At 42.4% G+C, this 22,796-nt stretch overlaps 1 protein-coding gene across 2 annotated transcripts in view; it reads left to right on the top strand.

Annotated features, from left to right (window-relative positions):
- Positions 1-22,796, top strand: part of ATP8A (ATPase phospholipid transporting 8A1) — a 1,160,338-nt gene that overhangs the window by 304,655 nt on the left and 832,887 nt on the right. For both annotated transcript variants that reach the window (XM_090368461.1, XM_090368462.1), the window contains one exon: positions 17,946-18,015. In XM_090368461.1, coding sequence (XP_090224587.1) covers positions 17,946-18,015 — 70 coding nt within the window. The remainder of the gene's footprint in view (positions 1-17,945; positions 18,016-22,796) is intronic.

Here is a 22,796-nt window from a genome sequence, read left to right as displayed (position 1 = left end):
TTAAAGCGTATCTTTGTGATGAAATGACATCTGATGTCCTCAAAGAGGGGACAATCGTGCATTAGGTGTGACCATGTTTGGTTTTCTCCGCAGTGGCATAATGGGGAATCCCTGATGCCGAAAGTTGACAGCTTGGCATTAAAAGAGCCATGCCCTGTTAGAAGAAAGGTGGTGTAGAGCCCCGGTGAGAACCAGTTTGGCTGTTCGGGATACACTTGGGTAATGTACGGGATGAACTTCCGGGTTATCTCACCTTTAGTTGAGTCCGCCCATCGGGACTGCCAGGTTTGTTGAAGATATTTGGTTAGTCGTTTCTTTTCTGCGTTGCTGTTGTTGGTCGGGTCTGTGGTGAAGCCAATGCAAGTTACACTGTTCCCTCTTGACAGTTGATATAGCATGCCACAGCGGACAATCTCCAGGTCCAAGGGTAGGAGCCCTACAAGGGCCTGCAATGCGTGTGAGCTGACCGTGCAGCATGCTCTGGAGACAGTGAGTAAGATGCTGCGCTGTATCGTTTCTAGCTTTCTTTTATTGACTGCGGTGGTTGCTTTTTTAAACCAGATCCCTGCTGCATAGCTGATGGCTGGAATGAAGAAAGCCTTGTAAAAGAGGATCAGGGTTCTTTTCCTTAAGCCCCAATCCTTTCGCGAGACTCTTGCTATGAGGGCTGAGTAGTTTTTGATCTTTTTTTGTAGATATACGAGGTGTGGGGTGAATGAAAGATTTTTGTCAAGGATGATTCCTAGGTATTTTAATTCCGTGGTCAGTTTTATGGTTTTTCCTTCTATTTTTATCTGAGGTGGCCTCCTGATATCAAGGGAGCCTTTTAAAAGTATTGAGGATGTATTATAAGGTGATATTCTTAAGTGATGATTTTTTGACCATTCTTGGAGGGTATCTATGGCCCTGTTTGCAATAGCCTCAAGTTGTGCACGATTGTCCGCCTCCAGCATCAGGACCAGGTCATCTGCGAAGGCTTGAGCATCTGCTCCGTTTAGATCCTGGTTGAGGAAGCCGTCCAACACCAAGTTCCAGAAGAGAGGCCCCAGGACTGATCCCTGTGGGCATCCCCAGAACACCGGCCGGGTGAGTTGGCTATAGGGTGTAGATACTGAGATCCTTCTGTTCGAAAGATAGGTTTTGATGCATTGGTATAAGTTGCTGGGAATGTTTGCCTCCCGGAGTCTGCCGAGGACACTTGGCCACCAAAGTGAGTCAAATGCCCCGGCAAAGTCAATGGAGATAATAAGGAAGTATTTACTATTACTGTGTGTAGCTGCATTTATTATACGTTCCAGGGCATCCACGGTGGAACATCCTCGTCGAAAGCCAAATTGCTTGGGAGAGGGGAGGCCTGCTTCTTGGTAGTGAGCTTGTATCCTGCTGTGTAGTAGGTGTTCATACAATTTACTTAGTACTGGCAGTAGGGCTATGGGTCTGTATGACTCCGGGAGTTCCTGTGGTTTCTTCGGGTTCTTCAGTATTAGTCTAATTCGTGCTGCTCTCCAATCATGGGGAAAATATCCTGCAGATAGGCAGTGGTTATATAAGTTTAATATAGTTGTTGGGATATATTCCACGGTCTTTTTTACAATTTCTGGCTCCAGGTAGTCTTCGCCGGGTGTTCGCTTATTTCTTATTTTTGCTGTTGCCAGATGGAGGTCTTCAAGTGTGAACGGGTCCTCCCGATGTACTGGGCAGTAGTTAGTATTTTCCTCACAGAGCAGAAGTTGCTCAGGAGTGTGGTCTGAGGGCAGTTTCTGGAAGATGGTATTCAGAATATTGTCTATAGATTGGTGCCAGGATGTGGTATAGTGGCCATCGGGTGTCTTTGTTGAAGATATTACTTCTCCTTTTGGTAATTTATTAGTTGCCACTTTGTATACAACCCCCCAGGGGTCCTTATTCCCTGTTGTTGAGACTAGTGTCTCCCATGAACATTTTTTCCGGGTTCTTATTAGGGCTGTGTATTTGTTTCTGACCTCACGGTATTGTTGTCTGAGGACTTCTACCTCTGCCGCCGGCCAGGATCTTCTCGCTCGCTGGAAGCTTTTACGGCGTGTATTTACTTCATTCCGCAGTCTCTGAAGCTCAGGGCACCACCATGGGACTGAACCTGCAGATGGTTTCTTTCTTTTTATAGCTATGTTTGAAGCCTCTGTGATTAGACTTACTATAGCACGCTGGTGCTGGTCTGGGGTGAGGTTTGTGCTATCGAATGCTTCAACAGAGTATGTCAGTGCCTCCCGAAATTGTTCCCAGTTTGCCTTGGCTATAGCAAATCTGTTGAGGATTGTTCTGGGTGTGGGTGGTCTATTGAGGGCACGGTGCATCTGGAAAGTTATTACTCTATGGTCAGAGGTTGTCCAGTCCTCTCTGACCTTCCATGAGGATATGTATCCTGCTGTGGAGCGAGTGGCTAGGCTTATGTCTATTGTTGCCTCCCAAAGAGTACTTGAGAAGGTCGGTAGATTATTTGGCTGATTCAATACTGTGAAGCTGCTGTTGGTCAGGAATTCTTCCAGGCGCTGTCCATTGGCAGTTCCTCGTCGATCAGGAGTTGTACTGTGCCAGGCTGGTGACCTGCAGTTTGCATCTGCACAGACGATTATTTTAGTATTAGGGAGCTCGTGGAGGACATTTTGCAGGTATTGGATTGCAGGGAGAATATCTTCGCCGGGTCGGCAGTATAGCGATATGGCATAAAATTCTCCCAATGGAGAGATGATCTGGGCACAGGCAGCCCATTCGTTGCAAAAGTGGGTTATTTTAGTAACCGTGAGGTCAGGGTTGCAGACGACCAGGGCAGCCCAGGGGGTATTGCCGTTATGTTGTACAATTTTGTACGTGAGTGAGTATCCTCTCACCTCTTTCTTGTGTGTGTAGGGTTCCTGGAGGAAGAGGATGTCAAGGTTGTCCTCGTCTACCTTTTTCTTTAGTTGCGCAGTGACTGCAATTGCCCGTTGTGCATTATGCTGTGCAAATTTCACTGTGTTAGAATCTTTATATTTACAAAGAGTTCCCATAATCTGTTCTTTGTTGTTGAGTGCTTTTGGCTTTTAAGTACACGGGGCAGTTACTGTCTCTGACAGAGTGGTCTGCTGGTAACTTTAGGGCTTTGCAGTTTGCGCACACTGGTGGAGCGGTTTTGTTTGGGCAGGAATTGTAATTGTGGCCTACTTCTGCGCAGTGCCCACAGGTTGGAGAAGTTTGCGGTTGAGTACACGTGTGTGTGGTGTGGCCAAATCGGCAGCATCTAAAACACTTTGGAACAGCCACGTGCTCTCTGAAGCGATGACTGCCCCAATCGATGTAGATTCTTGCCTGCTGCCTTAGTACTTTCCACGCTCTGGGAGCTAATTCTACCACCCAGTTAGTTGAGTTATTATTTCGGGGTTTTGTCTGATATCTGGGTGTTATCAGATTCGATGGGTCCGTATCCGGGAATGCTTGCTGCACGTTTTTGCGATATATCTCACCTTGCAATTGTGTTGGGGATAGGTCATTTCCTGTATTAAAGATTACAATGCTTGGTCCTTTTTTCTTGGGAGTTTCTGCTTGTAGGCCCAGGGACGGCACTTTCGGATTTGCTATAATTTTGTTCGCCTCCTCCTGTGTTTCTGTCTCGATGATGACGCCGACGTTGCGGGTCTTCCTTATCGATTTTATTCTGGTGTGTTTGAATTCATCGCTAAGGTTAGTAATTACAGTCTTCTTTACTTCTTCACTTGTGTGAAGAGTCTCGGTGTTTGTTGGCTTCAGTATGACCAGGTTGGGTCTTGGTAGTAGTGGTACTTTCTTTTTGCTGGGAACAGCAAGGGTTGGTGGTCGCTCCGTTGTCATTGTGGTCCTCAGCGCTTTGGCATATGTGGGCGCGCGCTGCTGCATTTGGTTTGCCCCACATTCCATGTATGCCTGGAGCTTAGCATTGGCTCTCTCACTCTCGAGGTAAGTTTCCGTCAAGAGAGTGTCCAGCTTGTTCCACAGGTTCACGATTTGTGCCCTTAGCCCTGTGGTTACCCTGTTAGATTGCTCCTTAAATAATGTTTCCAAGGCAGCCTTGAGGAACAGAGACTTCTCATGAACTGTACCCCCTGGCAAGGAGGGATCCAGGGGAGCCTCCTGTGGCTTCTCCTCGCTGGTGTCCTTTTGGTTTTCTGTTATGTCTTTTGATTCAGTTTGGGAGCGCATCTCCCGCTCCAGATTAGGTGTTGGCTTTCTATACTTGCGTTTTCCTGTTAGCGGGGCCCCCGAATGGGGTTCTGACGTCTCCTATTGTTGGTCTATGACGACGGGGTCGTCATTTTGGCTCTGATGCGCGGCATCTGTGGGTTTTTTCAATTTCCCATCCATCTTTGCGAATTTCGGATTATCGAACTTTTACGGATAATCGGAGTTCATGAGGTCCCGCGTGAAAGAGCTCGTGGAGGTGAGCAAGAGGCCACCTTCCTCCCGTCTCTGTTTGAATTTAGAGCTGAATAGTCCTTCAGCGAAGATTTTGGGCTATCCCCCTCTGTCACTTGGGGTGGGGGGGGGGAACAGCCAGATGTGGAAATGCCCCTAGAAGAACGGGGTTAATTTCCTGTTGGGTAGTTTATATCGGCGAGGACGTTGGTAGTGTTATTTTGTTGAAGAGATCGTCGGAACAGAAGTAGCTTCTCTCCATGGTCAGTTTATGGTAGAGGAAGGGGGGGGAAACAAAAATCATCGTTTCCAGTTGGGATTTCACTAAGTTGATAGGAGTTAGTTGAACTGTAGTGGTAGTGAGCTTCTTCCGTTATGACTAGAAGAGAAAGTATGCAGCAGTGGGTGGGAGTGGGGGAGAAACAATCACTAACCCTGTTGCCAGTTGACCTTGCCAGGGGCTTAAGTGACGTGTTGCCTTAAGCAGAATATCACTGGGTTCGGCTGCGTTGAATGAACATTAAGCCCGCTGTTGGTTTCGACTCTTAATTAACTGGAATATGAATGCTAAAAATTAAAATGTGTTCGAGCTCTCTTTCAGCCCGATAAAAACACTGTTGGGGCACCCTCCCCAGTCAAGTGCACACTACCAACGTGGCCTCCGCTTTATAATCGGTGCCTCTCTATGGCCCTGCTGCCAGCCACATGGTGACCATTGTAGTCTGGCAAACAAAGGACACAGATAAAAACGCTGGTAATTTGCTAAATTCCCAAAAGTTTGCAAAATTGTCTCACCTAGGGAATCCTCAGATGAATGTCTTTCGACGGGAACACTTTTCTTGGCGAACTAAACACTTAAAACTCATATTTTATCACAAAAATCAGGAGCTCGTAAAAACGTGTCTACTCATAACGGCAGCGGCCGCCAGTCCCCGCCGAATTGGTAAAAGTGTAAAGTGTGTTTGGGGTCAAACGGCACCAGGGGTTTCCCCCATCTCCGCGTAGTTTACATTGTCGTGTGATACAGTACACTGTAAAGGCCAGAGATTTAAAAGTGTATGGATATTGTAGATGAGTAGTGTTGTGTACCGTTGTTCTTCTGGCCATTTAGCCGCCAGGCCTCTGCTGAGGCCAGACGTTGAATTGGTAAGTGTAAGTGTAAGTGTTTTCAGTGTCAAACGGCACCAGGGGTTTCCCCCATCTCCGCGTTGCTTTTATTGTGGGTGTACCAGTTCACTGGGAAGGCCAGAGATTTAAAAGTGTATGGATTATGGAAGTGTGGTGTTTTGTACCGTTGTTCCTCTGGCCATTTAGCCGCTGGACCTCTTCTGAGGCCCAACGTTGTCCCACTTACGCCCCGTGGAGGCAGACCAGGTACCCGATAGTCTTTAGTTCACTCTGGCAGGTCCTGCCACCTAATTTCCTGAGATTTCAGTGGCTAGGACCTTAAAAAAAAAAAAAAAAAAATTTTTTTTTTTTTTTACACATATATGTATAGATATATGTGTGATATCTCTCGATTGCGTAGGGTGATGTCGCTTGAATAGGGATAGACCGAAATATGGGCGTCAGTTAATTTGGATTCATTGAATTTATGTGTGTGGGGGAATTCGCTTGTGTAAAGATAGAGAAGGGGGAGAGAATGAAGACTGGGGGGTTAAAGGAGGAAGGATAAGGCCAATAGAGTAGGAGGCCTCAATTTGGTGTCAGCAGGGCATGCCCATGCCCTGCCAGAAGGAAGAATGGGGGTGGCGTGGAGGAGAGGAAACAGTATGACCGTCTCCTCCCCCCTGCCGGGATGGGATAGAAAGGGCCGGACAAGGGAGCCGGCACAGGTCGCCAATATGGCGTGTGTGCAGCCTGGCTGCAGAGTGGTGGCTAGGCCAGCAGGTTCAGGACAGCATCACAACACTGGCCCCACCAGGAGGTACATACAGGGACAAGGTCCCTACCGACTTGTTCAGAGATCGGTTGAATGCCGGCGTTGGTCATGGGATCAAGGTCTCATCCAGTTTGGTCGTGGTCATGGTCCTTCTATTTCCATTTTGGGTGGTCATTCTTGGTATGTGGTCACTTTCACTGTTTGTTCTGTTATCTGGGCGTCGATGCAGTGTTGTCACTCCTGCATATGGTGATTGTCACATTCTAGGGTAGTTCGTTGGGTAAATTACATGCGCTGTCGGTCCAGTTGACAGGGTGTCCGTGTTTGATTGTGATGTTCGTGGGAGCAAAGTCCCGTCCGATATCGTGGTACTTTGAGCTTTCTGGTACAGTTGACAAAGTAATGGCACTCATGAGAGCAGAGTCCCGTCCGATGAGTTGTAGTTGTAGTCAGGTCCTGCATCAAGCCTGGGGAGGTTGGGTCATTGCCCTTAGCCGGGTAAACAGCTCATGTGCAAAGCACGAGAGGGCCTTGTAGTGCTCCTCCTCATGTAATATAAGGTGCTCCCGTTCCTTCGGATTAAAGCGTATCTTTGTGATGAAATGACATCTGATGTCCTCAAAGAGGGGACAATCGTGCATTAGGTGTGACCATGTTTGGTTTTCTCCGCAGTGGCATAATGGGGAATCCCTGATGCCGAAGGTTGACAGCTTGGCATTAAAAGAGCCATGCCCTGTTAGAAGAAAGGTGGTGTAGAGCCCCGGTGAGAACCAGTTTGGCTGTTCGGGATACACTTGGGTAATGTCCGGGATGAACTTCCGGGTTATCTCACCTTTAGTTGAGTCCACCCATCGGGACTGCCAGGTTTGTTGAAGATATTTGGTTAGTCGTTTCTTTTCTGCGTTGCTGTTGTTGGTCGGGTCTGTGGTGAAGCCAATGCAAGTTACACTGTTCCCTCTTGATAGTTGATATAGCATGCCACAGCGGACAATCTCCAGGTCCAAGGGTAGGAGCCCTACAAGGGCCTGCAGTGCGTGTGAGCTGACCGTGCAGCATGCTCTGGAGACAGTGAGTAAGATGCTGCGCTGTATCGTTTCTAGCTTTCTTTTATTGACTGCGGTGGTTGCTTTTTTAAACCAGATCCCTGCTGCATAGCTGATGGCTGGAATGAAGAAAGCCTTGTAAAAGAGGATCAGGGTTCTTTTCCTTAAGCCCCAATCTTTTCGCGAGACTCTTGCTATGAGGGCTGAGTAGTTTTTGATCTTTTTTTGTAGATATACGAGGTGTGGGGTGAATGAAAGATTTTTGTCAAGGATGATTCCTAGGTATTTTAATTCCGTGGTCAGTTTTATGGTTTTTCCTTCTATTTTTATCTGAGGTGGCCTCCTGATATCAAGGGAGCCTTTTAAAAGTGTTGAGGATGTCTTATAAGGTGATATTCTTAAGTGATGATTTTTTGACCATTCTTGGAGGGTATCTATGGCCCTGTTTGCAATAGCCTCAAGTTGTGCACGATTGTCCGCCTCCAGCATCAGGACCAGGTCATCTGCGAAGGCTTGAGCATCTGCTCCGTTTAGATCCTGGTTGAGGAAGCCGTCCAACACCAAGTTCCAGAAGAGAGGCCCAGGACTGATCCCTGTGGGCATCCCCGGAACACCGGCCGGGTGAGTTGGCTATAGGGTGTAGATACTGAGATCCTTCTGTCCGAAAGGTAGGTTTTGATGCATTGGTATAAGTTGCTGGGAATGTTTGCCTCCCGGAGTCTGCCGAGGACACTTGGCCACCAAAGTGAGTCAAATGCCCCGGCAAAGTCAATGGAGATAATAAGGAAGTATTTACTATTGCTGTGTGTAGCTGCATTTATTATACGTTCCAGGGCATCCACGGTGGAACATCCTCGTCGAAAGCCAAATTGCTTGGGAGAGGGGAGGCCTGCTTCTTGGTAGTGAGCTTGTATCCTGCTGTGTAGTAGGTGTTCATACAATTTACTTAGTACTGGCAGTAGGGCTATGGGTCTGTATGACTCCGGGAGTTCCTGTGGTTTCTTCGGGTTCTTCAGTATTAGTCTAATTCGTGCTGCTCTCCAATCATGGGGAAAATATCCTGCAGATAGGCAGTGGTTATATAAGTTTAATATAGTTGTTGGGATATATTCCACGGTCTTTTTTACAATTTCTGGCTCCAGGTAGTCTTCGCCGGGTGTTCGCTTATTTCTTATTTTTGCTGTTGCCAGATGGAGGTCTTCAAGTGTGAACGGGTCCTCCCGATGTGCTGGGCAGTAGTTAGTATTTTCCTCACAGAGCAGAAGTTGCTCAGGAGTGTGGTCTGAGGGCAGTTTCTGGAAGATAGTATTCAGAATATTGTCTATAGATTGGTGCCAGGATGTGGTATAGTGGCCATCGGGTGTCTTTGTTGAAGATATTACTTCTCCTTTTGGTAATTTATTAGTTGCCACTTTGTATACAACCCCCCAGGGGTCCTTATTCCCTGTTGTTGAGACTAGTGTCTCCCATGAACTTTTTTTCCGGGTTCTTATTAGGGCTGTGTATTTGTTTCTGACCTCACGGTATTGTTGTCTGAGGACTTCTACCTCTGCCGCCGGCCAGGATCTTCTCGCTCGCTGGAAGCTTTTACGGCGTGTATTTACTTCATTCCGCAGTCTCTGAAGCTCAGGGCACCACCATGGGACTGAACCTGCAGATGGTTTCTTTCTTTTTATAGCTATGTTTGAAGCCCCTGTGATTAGACTTACTATAGCACGCTGGTGCTGGTCTGGGGTGAGGTTTGTGCTATCGAATGCTTCAACAGAGTATGTCAGTGCCTCCCGAAATTGTTCCCAGTTTGCCTTGGCTATAGCAAATCTGTTGAGGATTGTTCTGGGTATGGGTGGTCTATTGAGGGCACGGTGCATCTGGAAAGTTATTACTCTATGGTCAGAGGTTGTCCAGTCCTCTCTGACCTTCCATGAGGATATGTATCCTGTTGTGGAGCGAGTGGCTAGGCTTATGTCTATTGTTGCCTCCCAAAGTGTACTTGAGAAGGTCGGTAGATTATTTGGCTGATTCAATACTGTGAAGCTGCTGTTGGTCAGGAATTCTTCCAGGCGCTGTCCATTGGCAGTTCCTCGTCGATCAGGAGTTGTACTGTGCCAGGCTGGTGACCTGCAGTTTGCATCTGCACAGACGATTATTTTAGTATTAGGGAGCTCGTGGAGGACATTTTGCAGGTATTGGGTTGCAGGGAGAATATCTTCGCCGGGTCGGCAGTATAGCGATATGGCATAAAATTCTCCCAATGGAGAGATGATCTGGGCACAGGCAGCCCATTCGTTGCAAAAGTGGGTTATTTTAGTAACCGTGAGGTCAGGGTTGCAGACGACCAGGGCAGCCCATGGGGTATTGCCGTTATGTTGTACAATTTTGTACGTGAGTGGGTATCCTCTCACCTCTTTCTTGTGTGTGTAGGGTTCCTGGAGGAAGAGGATGTCAAGGTTGTCCTCGTCTACCTTTTTCTTTAGTTGCGCAGTGACTGCAATTGCCCGTTGTGCATTATGCTGTGCAAATTTCACTGTGTTAGAATCTTTATATTTACAAGGAGTTCCCATAATCTGTTCTTTGTTGTTGAGTGCTTTTGGCTTTTAAGTACACGACAGTTACTGTCTCTGACAGAGTGGTCTGCTGGTAACTTTAGGGCTTTGCAGTTTGCGCACACTGGTGGAGCGGTTTTGTTTGGGCAGGAATTATAATTGTGGCCTACTTCTGCGCAGTGCCCACAGGTTGGAGAAGTTTGCGGTTGAGTACACGTGTGTGTGGTGTGGCCAAATCGGCAGCATCTAAAACACTTTGGAACAGCCACGTGCTCTCTGAAGCGATGACTGCCCCAATCGATGTAGATTCTTGCCTGCTGCCTTAGTACTTTCCACGCTCTGGGAGCTAATTCTACCACCCAGTTAGCTGAGATATTATTTCTGGGTTTTGTCTGATATCTGGGTGTTATCAGATTCGATGGGTCCGTATCCGGGAATGCTTGCTGCAGGTTTTTGCGATATATCTCACCTTGCAATTGTGTTGGGGATAGGTCATTTCCTGTATTAAAGATTACAATGCTTGGTCCTTTTTTCTTGGGAGTTTCTGCTTGTAAGCCCAGGGACGGCACTTTCGGATTTGCTATAATTTTGTTCGCCTCCTCCTGTGTTTCTGTCTCGATGATGACGCCGACGTTGCGGGTCTTCCTTATCGATTTTATTCTGGTGTGTTTGAATTCATCGCTAAGGTTAGTAATTACAGTCTTCTTTACTTCTTCACTTGTGTGAAGAGTCTCGGTGTTTGTTGGCTTCAGTATGACCAGGTTGGGTCTTGGTAGTAGTGGTACTTTCTTTTTGCTGGGAACAGCAAGGGTTGGCGGTCGCTCCATTGTCATTGTGGTCCTCAGCGCTTTGGCATATGTGGGCGCGCGCTGTTGCATTTGGTTTGCCCCACATTCCATGTATGCCTGGAGCTTAGCATTGGCTCTCTCACTCTCGAGGTAAGTTTCCGTCAAGAGAGTGTCCAGCTTGTTCCACAGGTTCACGATTTGTGCCCTTAGCCCTGTGGTTACCCTGTTAGATTGCTCCTTAAATAATGTTTCCAAGGCAGCCTTGAGGAACAGAGACTTCTCATGAACTGTACCCCCTGGCAAGGAGGGATCCAGGGGAGCCTCCTGTGACTTCTCCTCGCTGGTGTCCTTTTGGTTTTCTGTTATGTCTTTTGATTCAGTTTGGGAGCGCATCTCCCGCTCCAGATTAGGTGTTGGCTTTCTATATTTGCGTTTTCCTGTTAGCGGGGCCCCCGAATGGGGTTCTGACGTCTCCTGTTGTTGGTCTATGACGACGGGGTCGTCATTTTGGCTCTGATGCGCGGCATCTGTGGGTTTTTTCAATTTCCCATCCATCTTTGCGAATTTCGGATTATCGAACTTTTACGGATAATCGAAGTTCATGAGGTCCCGCGTGAAAGAGCTCGTGGAGGTGAGCAAGAGGCCACCTTCCTCCCGTCTCTGTTTGAATTTAGAGCTGAATAGTCCTTCAGCGAAGATTTTGGGCTATCCCCCTCTGTCACTTGGGGTGGGGGGGAAACAGCCAGATGTGGAAATGCCCCTAGAAGAACGGGGTTAATTTCCTGTTGGGTAGTTTATATCGGCGAGGACGTTGGTAGTGTTATTTTGTTGAAGAGATCGTCGGAACAGAAGTAGCTTCTCTCCATGGTCAGTTTATGGTAGAGGAAGGGGGGGGGGAAACAAAAATCATCGTTTCCAGTTGGAATTTCACTAAGTTGATAGGAGTTAGTTGAACTGTAGTGGTAGTGAGCTTCTTCCGTTATGACTAGAAGAGAAAGTATGCAGCAGTGGGTGGGAGTGGGGGAGAAACAATCACTAACCCTGTTGCCAGTTGACCTTGCCAGGGGCTTAAGTGACGTGTTGCCTTAAGCAGAATATCACTGGGTTCGGCTGCGTTGAATGAACATTAAGCCCGCTGTTGGTTTCGACTCTTAATTAACTGGAATATGAATGCTAAAAATTAAAATGTGTTGGAGCTCTCTTTCAGCCCGATAAAAACACTGTTGGGGCACCCTCCCCAGTCAAGTGCACACTACCAACGTGGCCTCCGCTTTATAATCGGTGCCTCTCTATGGCCTTGCTGCCAGCCACATGGTGACCATTGTAGTCTGGCAAACAAAGGACACAGATAAAAACGCTGGTAATTTGCTAAATTCCCAAAAGTTTGCAAAATTGTCTCACCTAGGGAATCCTCAGATGAATGTCTTTCGACGGGAACACTTTTCTTGGCGAACTAAACACTTAAAACTCATATTTTAACACAAAAATCAGGAGCTCGTAAAAACGTGTCTACTCATAACGGCAGCGGCCACCAATCTCCCCCGTTGAATTGGTAGCGGGTAGCGGGTTTGAATCCCACTTCGGGCTTGGATCAGAGTAAAATGCAAAAGCCTTGGGAGGTGCATTATAGCCACAGAAGCTGATGCGCCAACAACTAACAAAAAAAAAAAAAAAAAAAAACCAGTCCGAGTTAACTCGTAGTCGGCGTCCTGGGCCAGATCACCAAGTACAAATTAACTCATAGTTGGCATTCAACGTGTAAACAACCGTACCAATCTCCATATCGTCTGCAAACTTGTACATTAAGCCTGATGTACCTTCATCAATATCAGTGATAAATACAGAAAACAACGAGTGTAACACCAAACCCTGGGGATCCACTAATAACATTAGTCCACAAAGAGCAGTGTCCATTGGTTACCACTCTCATCTTCTATCACTCAACCATTCCTTTATCCATAGCAGGAACTTGCCTTTATTGAAATACAGGCATACCTCGAATAACGAATAGGATGCATTCCATGAAATTACTTCGTTAAGCGAAACTTCGTTTTCAGAGGTAAAAATACTATGGCCAGAATAGTGATACGTTCCTACGTAAAGAAAATGACAAGCTTTTTTTTCGAACAAAGAAAAGTTTTATTAAATAAACAGTTAACTTACATACAAAGTGAAATCACATTTTAAAATATGAATCTAAAGTTGATTGTTTATGCTTTTTTTCTGTTTCATTTAACAATTGCCTATACAGAGTTATTGCATTTAACACTGATAGCTTAACAATAAAACTTCTTCCTAAATCAGGATCATTTTCACTAAAAAAATTTAAAACGTTTTCAGTGTCATTTAAGCACCTTTTTAAATCTTTGGTTGTTAACACTTTTTCGGCAGGAACTTCTTTAACTTCGTCTTCATTATCTTTGTCTTCGTTGCTAACAAGGTTTTCTAAATCTTCCACTGAAAAACCATCATCTTCTGCATTCAATAAATTTCTAACATCCTCTTCATCGACATTTTTGAAACCTATTGATTGAGCCATCTGGATAACTTCATTTCTAATTTCTTGGATGTTATTTTCTTCTTCTAGTACAACTTCTGGTCATATTTTGTGCCAAACTCCATTTAAGCATTTCTTAGTGACTTCTTTCCAAGAACTATCAATGTTTTCAATTGCGTTTTTAATGGTGTAGTTTTTCCAAAAAGTTTTAACTGTCATTTCCTCTTTATCCTCTAGTTCAGTTAAATTGCTTAATGTTCGACGCAGATAATAAGCTTTAAATGATGCTATTACTCCCTGATCCAATGGTTGAATCAGGGAAGTTGTGTTTGCTGGAAGAAACACAACTTTGACAGGAATGCATGTGTCCAACGTGTTAAGATCAGTAGGATGTCCTGGAGCATTGTCTAACAACAAAAGAGCTTTTTCTTCAAAGTTGTTTTTTTGACAATACCGTTTTACTTCAGGACAAAACTGGTTAACAAACCAATCAGTAAATAACTCCTTGGTAACCCACGCTTTTCTATTTGCTTTCCATATTACAGGTAAATTCATTTTTATGTTACCTTTTAACACCCTCGGATTTTCTGAATGGTAAACTAATAACAATTTTAATTTATAATCGCCAGAGGCATTTGATACAAAGAGTAACGTTAAACGGTCTTTGGCTGCTTTGAACCCAGCAGCTGATTTTTCTTCAATAGAAATGAAGCTTTTTGTTGGTAGCCGTTTCCAGAACAAACCGCTTTCGTCAACACTGAACACCAAATTTGGTGGAAAATTTTCACGTTCAATTATTTCCTTTAGTTTTTCTGGAAACTTATTTGCAGCTTCTCCTGTTAATTTTATGCTATGAATCCTGGCCCGTTTTTTAAATTTCTCGAACCAACCACGAGAAACCCCAAAGGTTTCCGTAATTTCTTCAGTTTGTTTAGATTTCAGGTGATTAAACTGGAATATTTTTTTTTATGTTAAATGGGGCTTGAAATTGTAGACTTCGTTATATCGAAGCTTCGTTATCAGAGGTAACGTTAAACAAGGTATGCCTGTACTGTTCAAATTTATACGGTAGTCTTCCATGTGCAAAAGTATCAAAAGCTTTCCTAAAATCCAGGTATATGATATCAAAATTATTTTTAGCATCCAGTTCCTTTGTGACCACATCATAATATCCAATAAAATTGGTCTGACAAGGCTTCTCTTTAACAAAACCATTCCGTGTCTGAAATTTAACTGCAGTCTTGTCTAGATTATCCTGCAGTGCTTCTTTAACCAGTAACCCAATTATTTTCCCCAGAACAAAAGTTAAACTAACAGGTCTGTATTTAGTCATGTCACAATTTGTTTCCCCTTTGTGAATTGGGGATATATTTGCACATCTTTAGTCTGTTGGGACTTTTCCTGGGTCCAAGGATGTACTCATTATTATGGTTAAGGGTTTGCCTACTTCCTTTGTTGCCTCCTTTAGTATAACTGGATAGATCTCATCCACCCCAGGTGCCTTTCTTATGTTTAACTTTATCAATTTCTCCTCCACTTTGCTCTCAGTTATTACAAAATCATTTAACTCCCTGTTAGAGTTTAATAAATATCTGGTCTTCTTCTTAAATATTTCCTTATGTATGAACGTAGATGCAAAATACTCATTTAGTTTGGCAGCTATCTGAGAATGATCATATACAGTCAAACCATTGATATCGTTTGGTCAAATCTGATTTATCCCCTTGTTTCTAGAATTAATATAAGTAAAAAAGTCTTTGCTGTTTTTCTTTTGTCCTTTGCCAAAGATTTTTCATAATCTGCCTTTGCTAGCCTAACCTCCTTTGTGACTTGATTACAGAATAGCTTATACCTGCCATAGGCTTCTGTGTCGCCTGATAATTTATATGTATCCCATGCCTTTTTTCTTTACTACCATGGGTCTCATTAGTTCATCTCATATCCATTTAGGCGTAAACCTTGAACAGTATGTTTTAGTTAATATGAAAAGCCTAGTAGTTTCCAAGACTAATTCCTTGAATGCTTCCTGTTTAGAATTTGCTGTTGGTAACATCATCAGTTGGTCCCACTGTATAGAATTTAAAAATTGTCTAAGACCACTGCAGTCACCTCTCTGAAAACAAAATCCTTCCCTTTACTTCTGATGGTAATTACATCTTTGAGTAAATTCCACATTAGTACACTGTGATCACTGCCACCTAGTGGTTCCTTTATCTGCAGTTTCTTAATGCATGAAGAATCATTGCTGATAATCAGATCAAGCGTATTACTCTTTCTGGTTGGCTCTAGAACATGCTGCTGTAGAAAACAATCATCCAATAAATCCACAAAAATCTTACTAGTGTGTGAGTGACCAACCCACAAGTTCCAGTCAATATCTGGAAAGTTGAAATTCCCTGTTTTGCTTTCCTAGTGCTTATGTCATGCCAAACATTCTCAACATTGCCACCCATGTCACCCATACAGAAGTACCAGTCTGTGATATGATTTGTTGGCTCTCTCCATATCATGGACAGTGCGAAAGGCCTAAAACATCCCTTTCGATTCACTCACGTGTTGAGTTTTGATGAACAGGTAGTGCAAAATATGTATGGAGCCTAGTTCTTGTCCTGGTCACCTACTTTAGCCCCTTTACTTCTTGGATCTAAAGTCACCTAGTTTACACTTAAGAAGGCCTTTTTTGTGGCTCGAGTTAAGGGACAATTTCTTTAAGCTAACGTGACTTCTCCACATACGCAACAGAACTCATCCGAACTATTCACACAATCATGGGGAATATTAATCTTACCAACACAAATATTGTGCATAAAGTAGGAATCTCACAGAAAACAACATTAACCAAGAACAAATCACCCAGTATCTAGCCGTATTCGAGGATTACTGCAACAGAGTTGAAGATGCATTTGAGGCGACAACTTATCACGTGATTCAGAGCAAGGCAACAATTGCGGATCACATGATAACAGAATGTGGGACTGAAACTGTACTGTTGCCATGAATTTTGCCAAGAGCTATAGTTGATAATGTAGAGTAACTTGCTAATATGAGATCCCAACTGTCATTCAAAAAGAACCAATTGACAAATTTTAATGTGATATTTGTGTTCAGTAGCATGAATTTAGTCAAGATTGGGTGTTTTCGTAACATTTTACATGTTGACCAGTGCAATCTTTTTATGTTACATGATAATGAATATGCAGAATCCCCTCCTCATTTCATTGTTGTAAAGAGTACATGAATGAAATGGGGGGATTCTTGTAAGGATTACTATTTATTCTGCATCGAACTTCCATGTCAGACTTTCTAGGCAGGGTGTGTTTCAGTTTGTGACAAGGTCAGCACTAATCACTTTCTTTACTTCATTCTTGGCACTTTAGTGCTTATATTATACCATTCTGATTCAGTGTAGCTTGTCTACTGAATCTGCATGTCTTGAATTTGTATGTTTGCCAGTTAAAAGCATAACATCTCCTTCCCCTCTGTTACATCTGTCTGTCCTGTACACATTGTATTTGCTGCAATCAAAATCTGCATCATTCTGTTACCGTGTTTCTGATATTCCTGTGACATTGACATTTGTTGAATCAATCAACATCTCAAATTCATGAAATTTTTTAATTACACTACTTAGCATTAGTGTTGAAACATATAATGTTTGAACACTAATGCTAAGTACCTATTTATGGTTATTGTGATTGTAGTTGCTAACAGCAGTACTTTCTCCCACAATTTTCCTTCTGTTTTAGCTTCCACTTAATTTAAAACATTGCTTTCTAATTAGAAAGATGCAATGTTTTAGAAAGTTTTGGTATGAGGCCCTAAATCCTCATACCAAAACTCTTGTGGCATATAAGCATTACTTTGTATCATCAAATATATCCATTTGTATTATAGTCTTCCCTCCACCCTACATATAGCAGGTTCCCTGAGCCCTTAAGGCCTCGGTAATATTGGAGACGTGTTGTATCATCTATGTTCACCACCCTCAAAATCTACAAATTAGATTTCTTTTATCTACCAGGGTGGGCTGTGCTGATAAAATTATCCCACGATAGGCCTGCTTCACATTAGTGCATCCTTACAGAGACCTTCAAGTTTTGAATTAATCAACAAGACTTTTAGCATATAGTACCTCCCATCATTAATGCACAGAATTGCATTAGGTACATTCTGCTCTAACTCGTTGCATTGTCTCGGGAAGCCCCTATATTTATCTAAGAGATTGTCAGCATGTCAGATTGTCAGTATTTGCAATTAATGTTGTTAAATAAGAATACCGTTTTTCTAAGTATACTCTACTAAGAATACTCAAAACTTGAATAAGAAGTTTAGTAGAGTATACTTTACTCCCTTTTAATATTTGATAACCTCTTGGTAGCATCATCAATTTTAGCTACTGGAACCATATTTGTTGAGAAATTTTGAACTTTTCCCTGACAATAGAGTCCTCTGATAAAACTTTGTTCTTCTGACCAAAGTAGTCTGTTCATGGTCATTCTTCCTGGACGCTAGAATAGGGAGTGGATCATCTTGCAAGTCACTAGATACTTGAACCCCTGTTGATTTGCTCAATTTTATTTATTTATAGGGCATCTGCTTCTTTTTTCAGTATTTGTTTCATTTAGCAGTGTATTAAATTTTAGTTTTAGATTGATACAGTCCTTGCACACAGATGACATCAAAATCTCTAAATAATGTTCAGTAGATAGATGTATTACTAGATTGTATGTTTAACTAAACTTAGTTGTTTCTGTGAAAAACTCAGTTTTAACTTTGTTTTTATTTAAGTGAACCCCAGGCAATGTGCTACATAGAAACAGCTAATTTAGATGGAGAAACAAACCTTAAAATCAGACAAGTAAGTTGTTATTTCTTTGCACTGACTTTAATTTACAAATTTATATAATTTTTTTTTTTTTTTATATTCTTAATACTGCAGTTAAATTGTGTGATATGAACCATTCTGATTTGTTGGTTGTTCTCTTCAATTCAAAATATACCGTTGTTTAGATTTTTACTAGTGTGTTTTCTATACCTTTCATATTAAGAATGCCGATATTTGAAAAGAGTGTGGTATCAAAACACTGCATATATGCCTAACCAGAGATGAGATTAGCTTTGACTGCATTAATAAATAGCTCTGGTTGCATTATTCAGTCAAATTTAAGAAAAATATGGTACTCTTCATTATGTTTTTCTGTCTTTACTATGCAGGGATGGAGTTGTCCTGACTGACAGAACTTGGGCGTTTGCTCACTTCAGAAATAACATCATTATATAGAGTTAACCTAAAGGTTACTAATATTGTTTTTAATTGAATTGCATCAACTGTAGTGGAAACTGTATTTAATTAAGAGCTCAGTAAACATCATAGATTATCTTTGGTGTGCTAATTGCTATCAGCACACCAACATTACAGCTGTTATCAAGGCCGGCGCCTCCGTAGCCAGGTGGGAAGGAGCAGCAGTGCATAGCACACGCTTCTTGATTAGACCGGGGTTCGAGCCCATCACCACCAAATATGGAGGATGCGGAAAGGTCAGGGAATGAGCACCGCATATCCCGGAGCAATATGGCCTTAGTTGCTAATGTTCCTAAAAAACAAAATAACAGAATAACAGCTGTTATCAAGCTGTAATATACTGTTGTTTAGATTTTTACTTGTGTTTTTCTATACCTTTCATATTAAGAATGCTGATATTTGAAAAGAGGGTGCTATCAAAACACTGCATTACTGTTACAGCCGTTATATGTGATTAGTAGTAATAGTAGCATATGATGCAAGAAAGCAAGCTTATAAAGCATCAGCCAAAAAAAAAAAAAAAAAAAAACCCTCTCGCATTGGCAGACTTCTACACATCTATCCTGCAGCCATCCTTCCTCAATTTGAATTTATACCCTCTCATGTGTGTAGTCTGAGCAAGGAGAATAAAATGTTGTGTGTTAGTAATCTGAACACTTGCACACAGTATTCACAAACTGTGGATCCAAGGAGCGTAGTGGTCAACACCCACTCATCATGCTACCTAAAGTGCAGAGGTAGCCATAAAGCCTCCTCTTAGACTTGTGGGCAGTGGAAGTATGAGGGAAAAAAATTCCAGAAGTGTGAGACAGAAAAGAAAGTCCTTTAGTCGTATTAAGAAAACAGTTACAACAACATATAGCCATGATGTACATTTGCCGAAGCCTCTCAGAGATTTCATTCTATGTCAGCTGAAATCAATGTATCAGTTTTGCATGGAAACGGAAAGCACAGGTTTTGTTTGGAGGAAACACACTGATTCCTCCCTTACATATACAGTCGGTCCTCGTATAACACGTGTTTGCATTACACGAATTCGATCATACACGATTTATAAATAGGGGAACGTTATCTTATATAACACGAACCGAATTCGCTTATACACGATTCGCCTTTGTGTTTACAAGAAATGGCAGTCGAACGCGGAATCACCCCAACTGAATGCAACACGATAGGAATGAAGGAGATTCTGAAAATGTATTTGTGTTTTATATCAGTGAAGGGGAAACACATTTCACCATAGTAACGTAAAAACCAACACAATTCCAGCTATCGGTATAATCGCAAATGCAATTAGATCGAGTTTACTACCAGTTTATAACAGATTCCAACTAGCAGAAACGCAACTGGAAATTGTTTTTATTGTTTTATGGTAGTAACCCCTAGAAATGTGCTTTAGTAAAATGTGAGGTGTTAATAGTGTATCTCGGGCTTTACAGTGTTGTTTATTCAGTTGCTACATGCGCTCAGCTTTGTTTATGTGTATCAAGCATGCCTCCTCGTTTTGTAATTGCGCTTTATTCCCTAAAAATTAGTAAAATACTTAAAAGGTGTGAAAAGGAAGCGTCCTGGCGAAGACACTGCAGATTCAGAGAGAGAAAAAAAAAGCAATATGGATAAACAGAGGCGGACTGGCTCAAAAATTCTTACCCGGGAAAATTTATAGTGGCCTCATACTACGGTTTATGGCCAAAATCACACCGGCCTCCGGCCCACCGTGGTTTCCCCCGTAAGGCTTATGGCCAGTCCTCTTCTGTCGATAGAGGAAAAAATATGAAATTGTGAAACGCTTTGAGGAAATGAAAGACCATGTGATATTGCACGTGCTACAGACCTAAATGAGGCAACGCCGAGAATTACAAAGAATGCAGAGAAAATAAAAACAACTTTCATAGCGGGAACAACTCAGTGTAATTAAAATCCATTAGATTAAGACACAAAGAATTGGAAGAGATGGAACGGCTGTCATCTCTTTGGATAGAAAATCAAACAAAAAGCAAGTTATGATAGAAGCAAAAGCATTATTTTATTACGACTTACGTATTACGTATTATAAAATACCTAAGTATTTTATTACGACTATTTTATTTAATATAATAAATTTTTTTACGAATAAAATACGTATTTTATTCGTATAAAATCCTTTTTTAGTATTAAAAAATACTAAAAATACTTTATTATAATATAATATTATTTTTATTACGTATTTTAATCGTTATAAAATACGTAAGTATTTTATAACGATTAAAATTACCCGATTATTTATTGTGTTTGGTAATGTTTTGGTTCCAAATGTGTGTTCAATCTTGGGTGGTCGGCACCTAACCCCACTTTTCCCATAGGGCCTGTTGTTTATATTGCACGATTTTGCATTGCACGAGGGTTTCTAGGAACGCAACTATCGTGCTATACGAGGACAGACTGTATATCTGAAATTTGCACTCAAGATGAAACCATCCTGAACCAGAGGATGACATCTATAAATGACTCATCTCAAAAAAAAAAAAAAACAAAATTGAAAATTGATTACCACAAGGAGTCCTGCTCCTCCAAAAAGTAGACAGACTAAGCTGCTTTATTTAATTCCAAACAGTGCACCAGATCTTTCAGTGGAATTGCAGAGGCAACAAAGATCCAGGTATGGTTTCTCCTAAACATTGTCTCTGTTTGAACCACAAATAAAAAGCATCTTCGATGGATGGATCATTAGATGTTCTCATAGCTTTTTTCCCCCTTCTCTTTTTTTTTTTTTTTTTTTTTGCACCATCTGAATCAAGTTTTGATATGATTCAGATGGTTTAAAAGCTGCTAGAGATACTGTTCAGAGCTTAGACCTACTAATTTCAGATGTACTGATGAGACTCATAACAGAGAAGAAAAATGCAAGGCATGCATAAAAATTGTCAGGTGATTCAGAAGACTACAATAAATATAAATCAAGGTCAATTTTGCTAAAATGTGGGGTGCTGATCATTATACCCTATTTCACTTGTATAGAACTCCAGATCTCAGTACTCAAGCCAATCAACCTACTGCTAACAGATTGCAGACACTCTCAGAAACCTGGATTTATGCATCTTGATAAAGAGTCCTCCAACATGGTTTTTTTTTTGGGAACAAGAGTAGTGTGCACAATGTAAGGAGTGTGAGGAAATCAGGCACAACTCAGCGTTGGTATGGACCTATATGAGAGCTTGAAGTACAGGGTGCATGCCCTCGAAGGATATAAACTGAGGGCCTATCAAGCACGCAGCTGCCCATATCAATGCTAGAGCTTGCACTTGATCATCACGCAAGACAGTGGCAACCCCCCAAGGCAGAATGCACTGGTCCCACAGGAACTAGTAGTTCTCGGTGACTATTGTCAGGGAAACAGGGAACATGGTATGTAAAAAGGATAGGTGGAACTGGACCAGGGTATGTCTGCCAGGGGCAAAGGTTGATGACGTTGTAGAGTAGACCAGCTTTTAAGGGCACAAAATGTGATATTGTTATACTTGTTGACACTAATTAGCATTAGCATTAGCAGAGGCATATGATGCAAGAAAGCAAGCTTATTCAGCATCAGCCAAAAAAAAAAAAAAAAAACACACCACTCCCATTTCACTCCTCCGTTCGCTCGAAATACCTGTCCAGTTGAGCCTTAAATTTGTTTAGGCTATCAACTTCAACAACAAGTGATGGAAGTCGGTTCCACCAACCAACCACCCGCTAGCCAAAGGCAAATTTCCGCACATCTATCCGACATCCGTCCTTCCTCAATTTGAATTTATGCCCTCTGAGCTGATTATTCTGAGCAAGATGAAGAATCCCATTGGCATTGAGCATGCTCAAACCATTCAAAGCCTTATACACCTCTATCAGATCACCTCGCCGGTGCCTAGTCTCCAGACTCTGTAATTTGCAAAACTTAAGCCTTTCTTCGTAAGAGCAACCCTTTGTTCCATTCACTAATCTTGTTGCCCTTCTCTGTACCTGTTCCAGCAGCTCTACATCCTTCTTGAAATGAGGCCTCCAGACCTGTATACAGTACTCAAGATGTGGCCTAACCATTGCCTTATACAAGGGAATAATCACCTCCTTATCCCTGCTAGAAAAATTCCTGTATATCATTGACAAGACACCATGAGCTACTCTTGCAGCTCTTCTGCACTGCTCAGAGAACTTCATATCTGCCTGCACAATTACCCCCAGGTCCTTTTCATTCTCCACCACTGTCAGTGTAGTACCGCAGAGTTGATACGTTGCTCTGGGGTTACTGTTTCCCATATATAGTACTTTACATTTGTCAATGTTAAACTTCATTTGCCACCTCTCAGCCCATCTGTTCAACCTTT

The sequence above is a fragment of the Mastigoproctus giganteus genome, chromosome 2 (genome assembly GCF_048544385.1).
Source record: "Mastigoproctus giganteus isolate SK-2022 chromosome 2, ASM4854438v1, whole genome shotgun sequence".
NCBI lineage: Eukaryota > Metazoa > Arthropoda > Arachnida > Uropygi > Thelyphonidae > Mastigoproctus > Mastigoproctus giganteus.
Note: the sequence above shows the minus strand (reverse complement) of the source record. Positions and strands in the feature narration are given on the sequence as shown.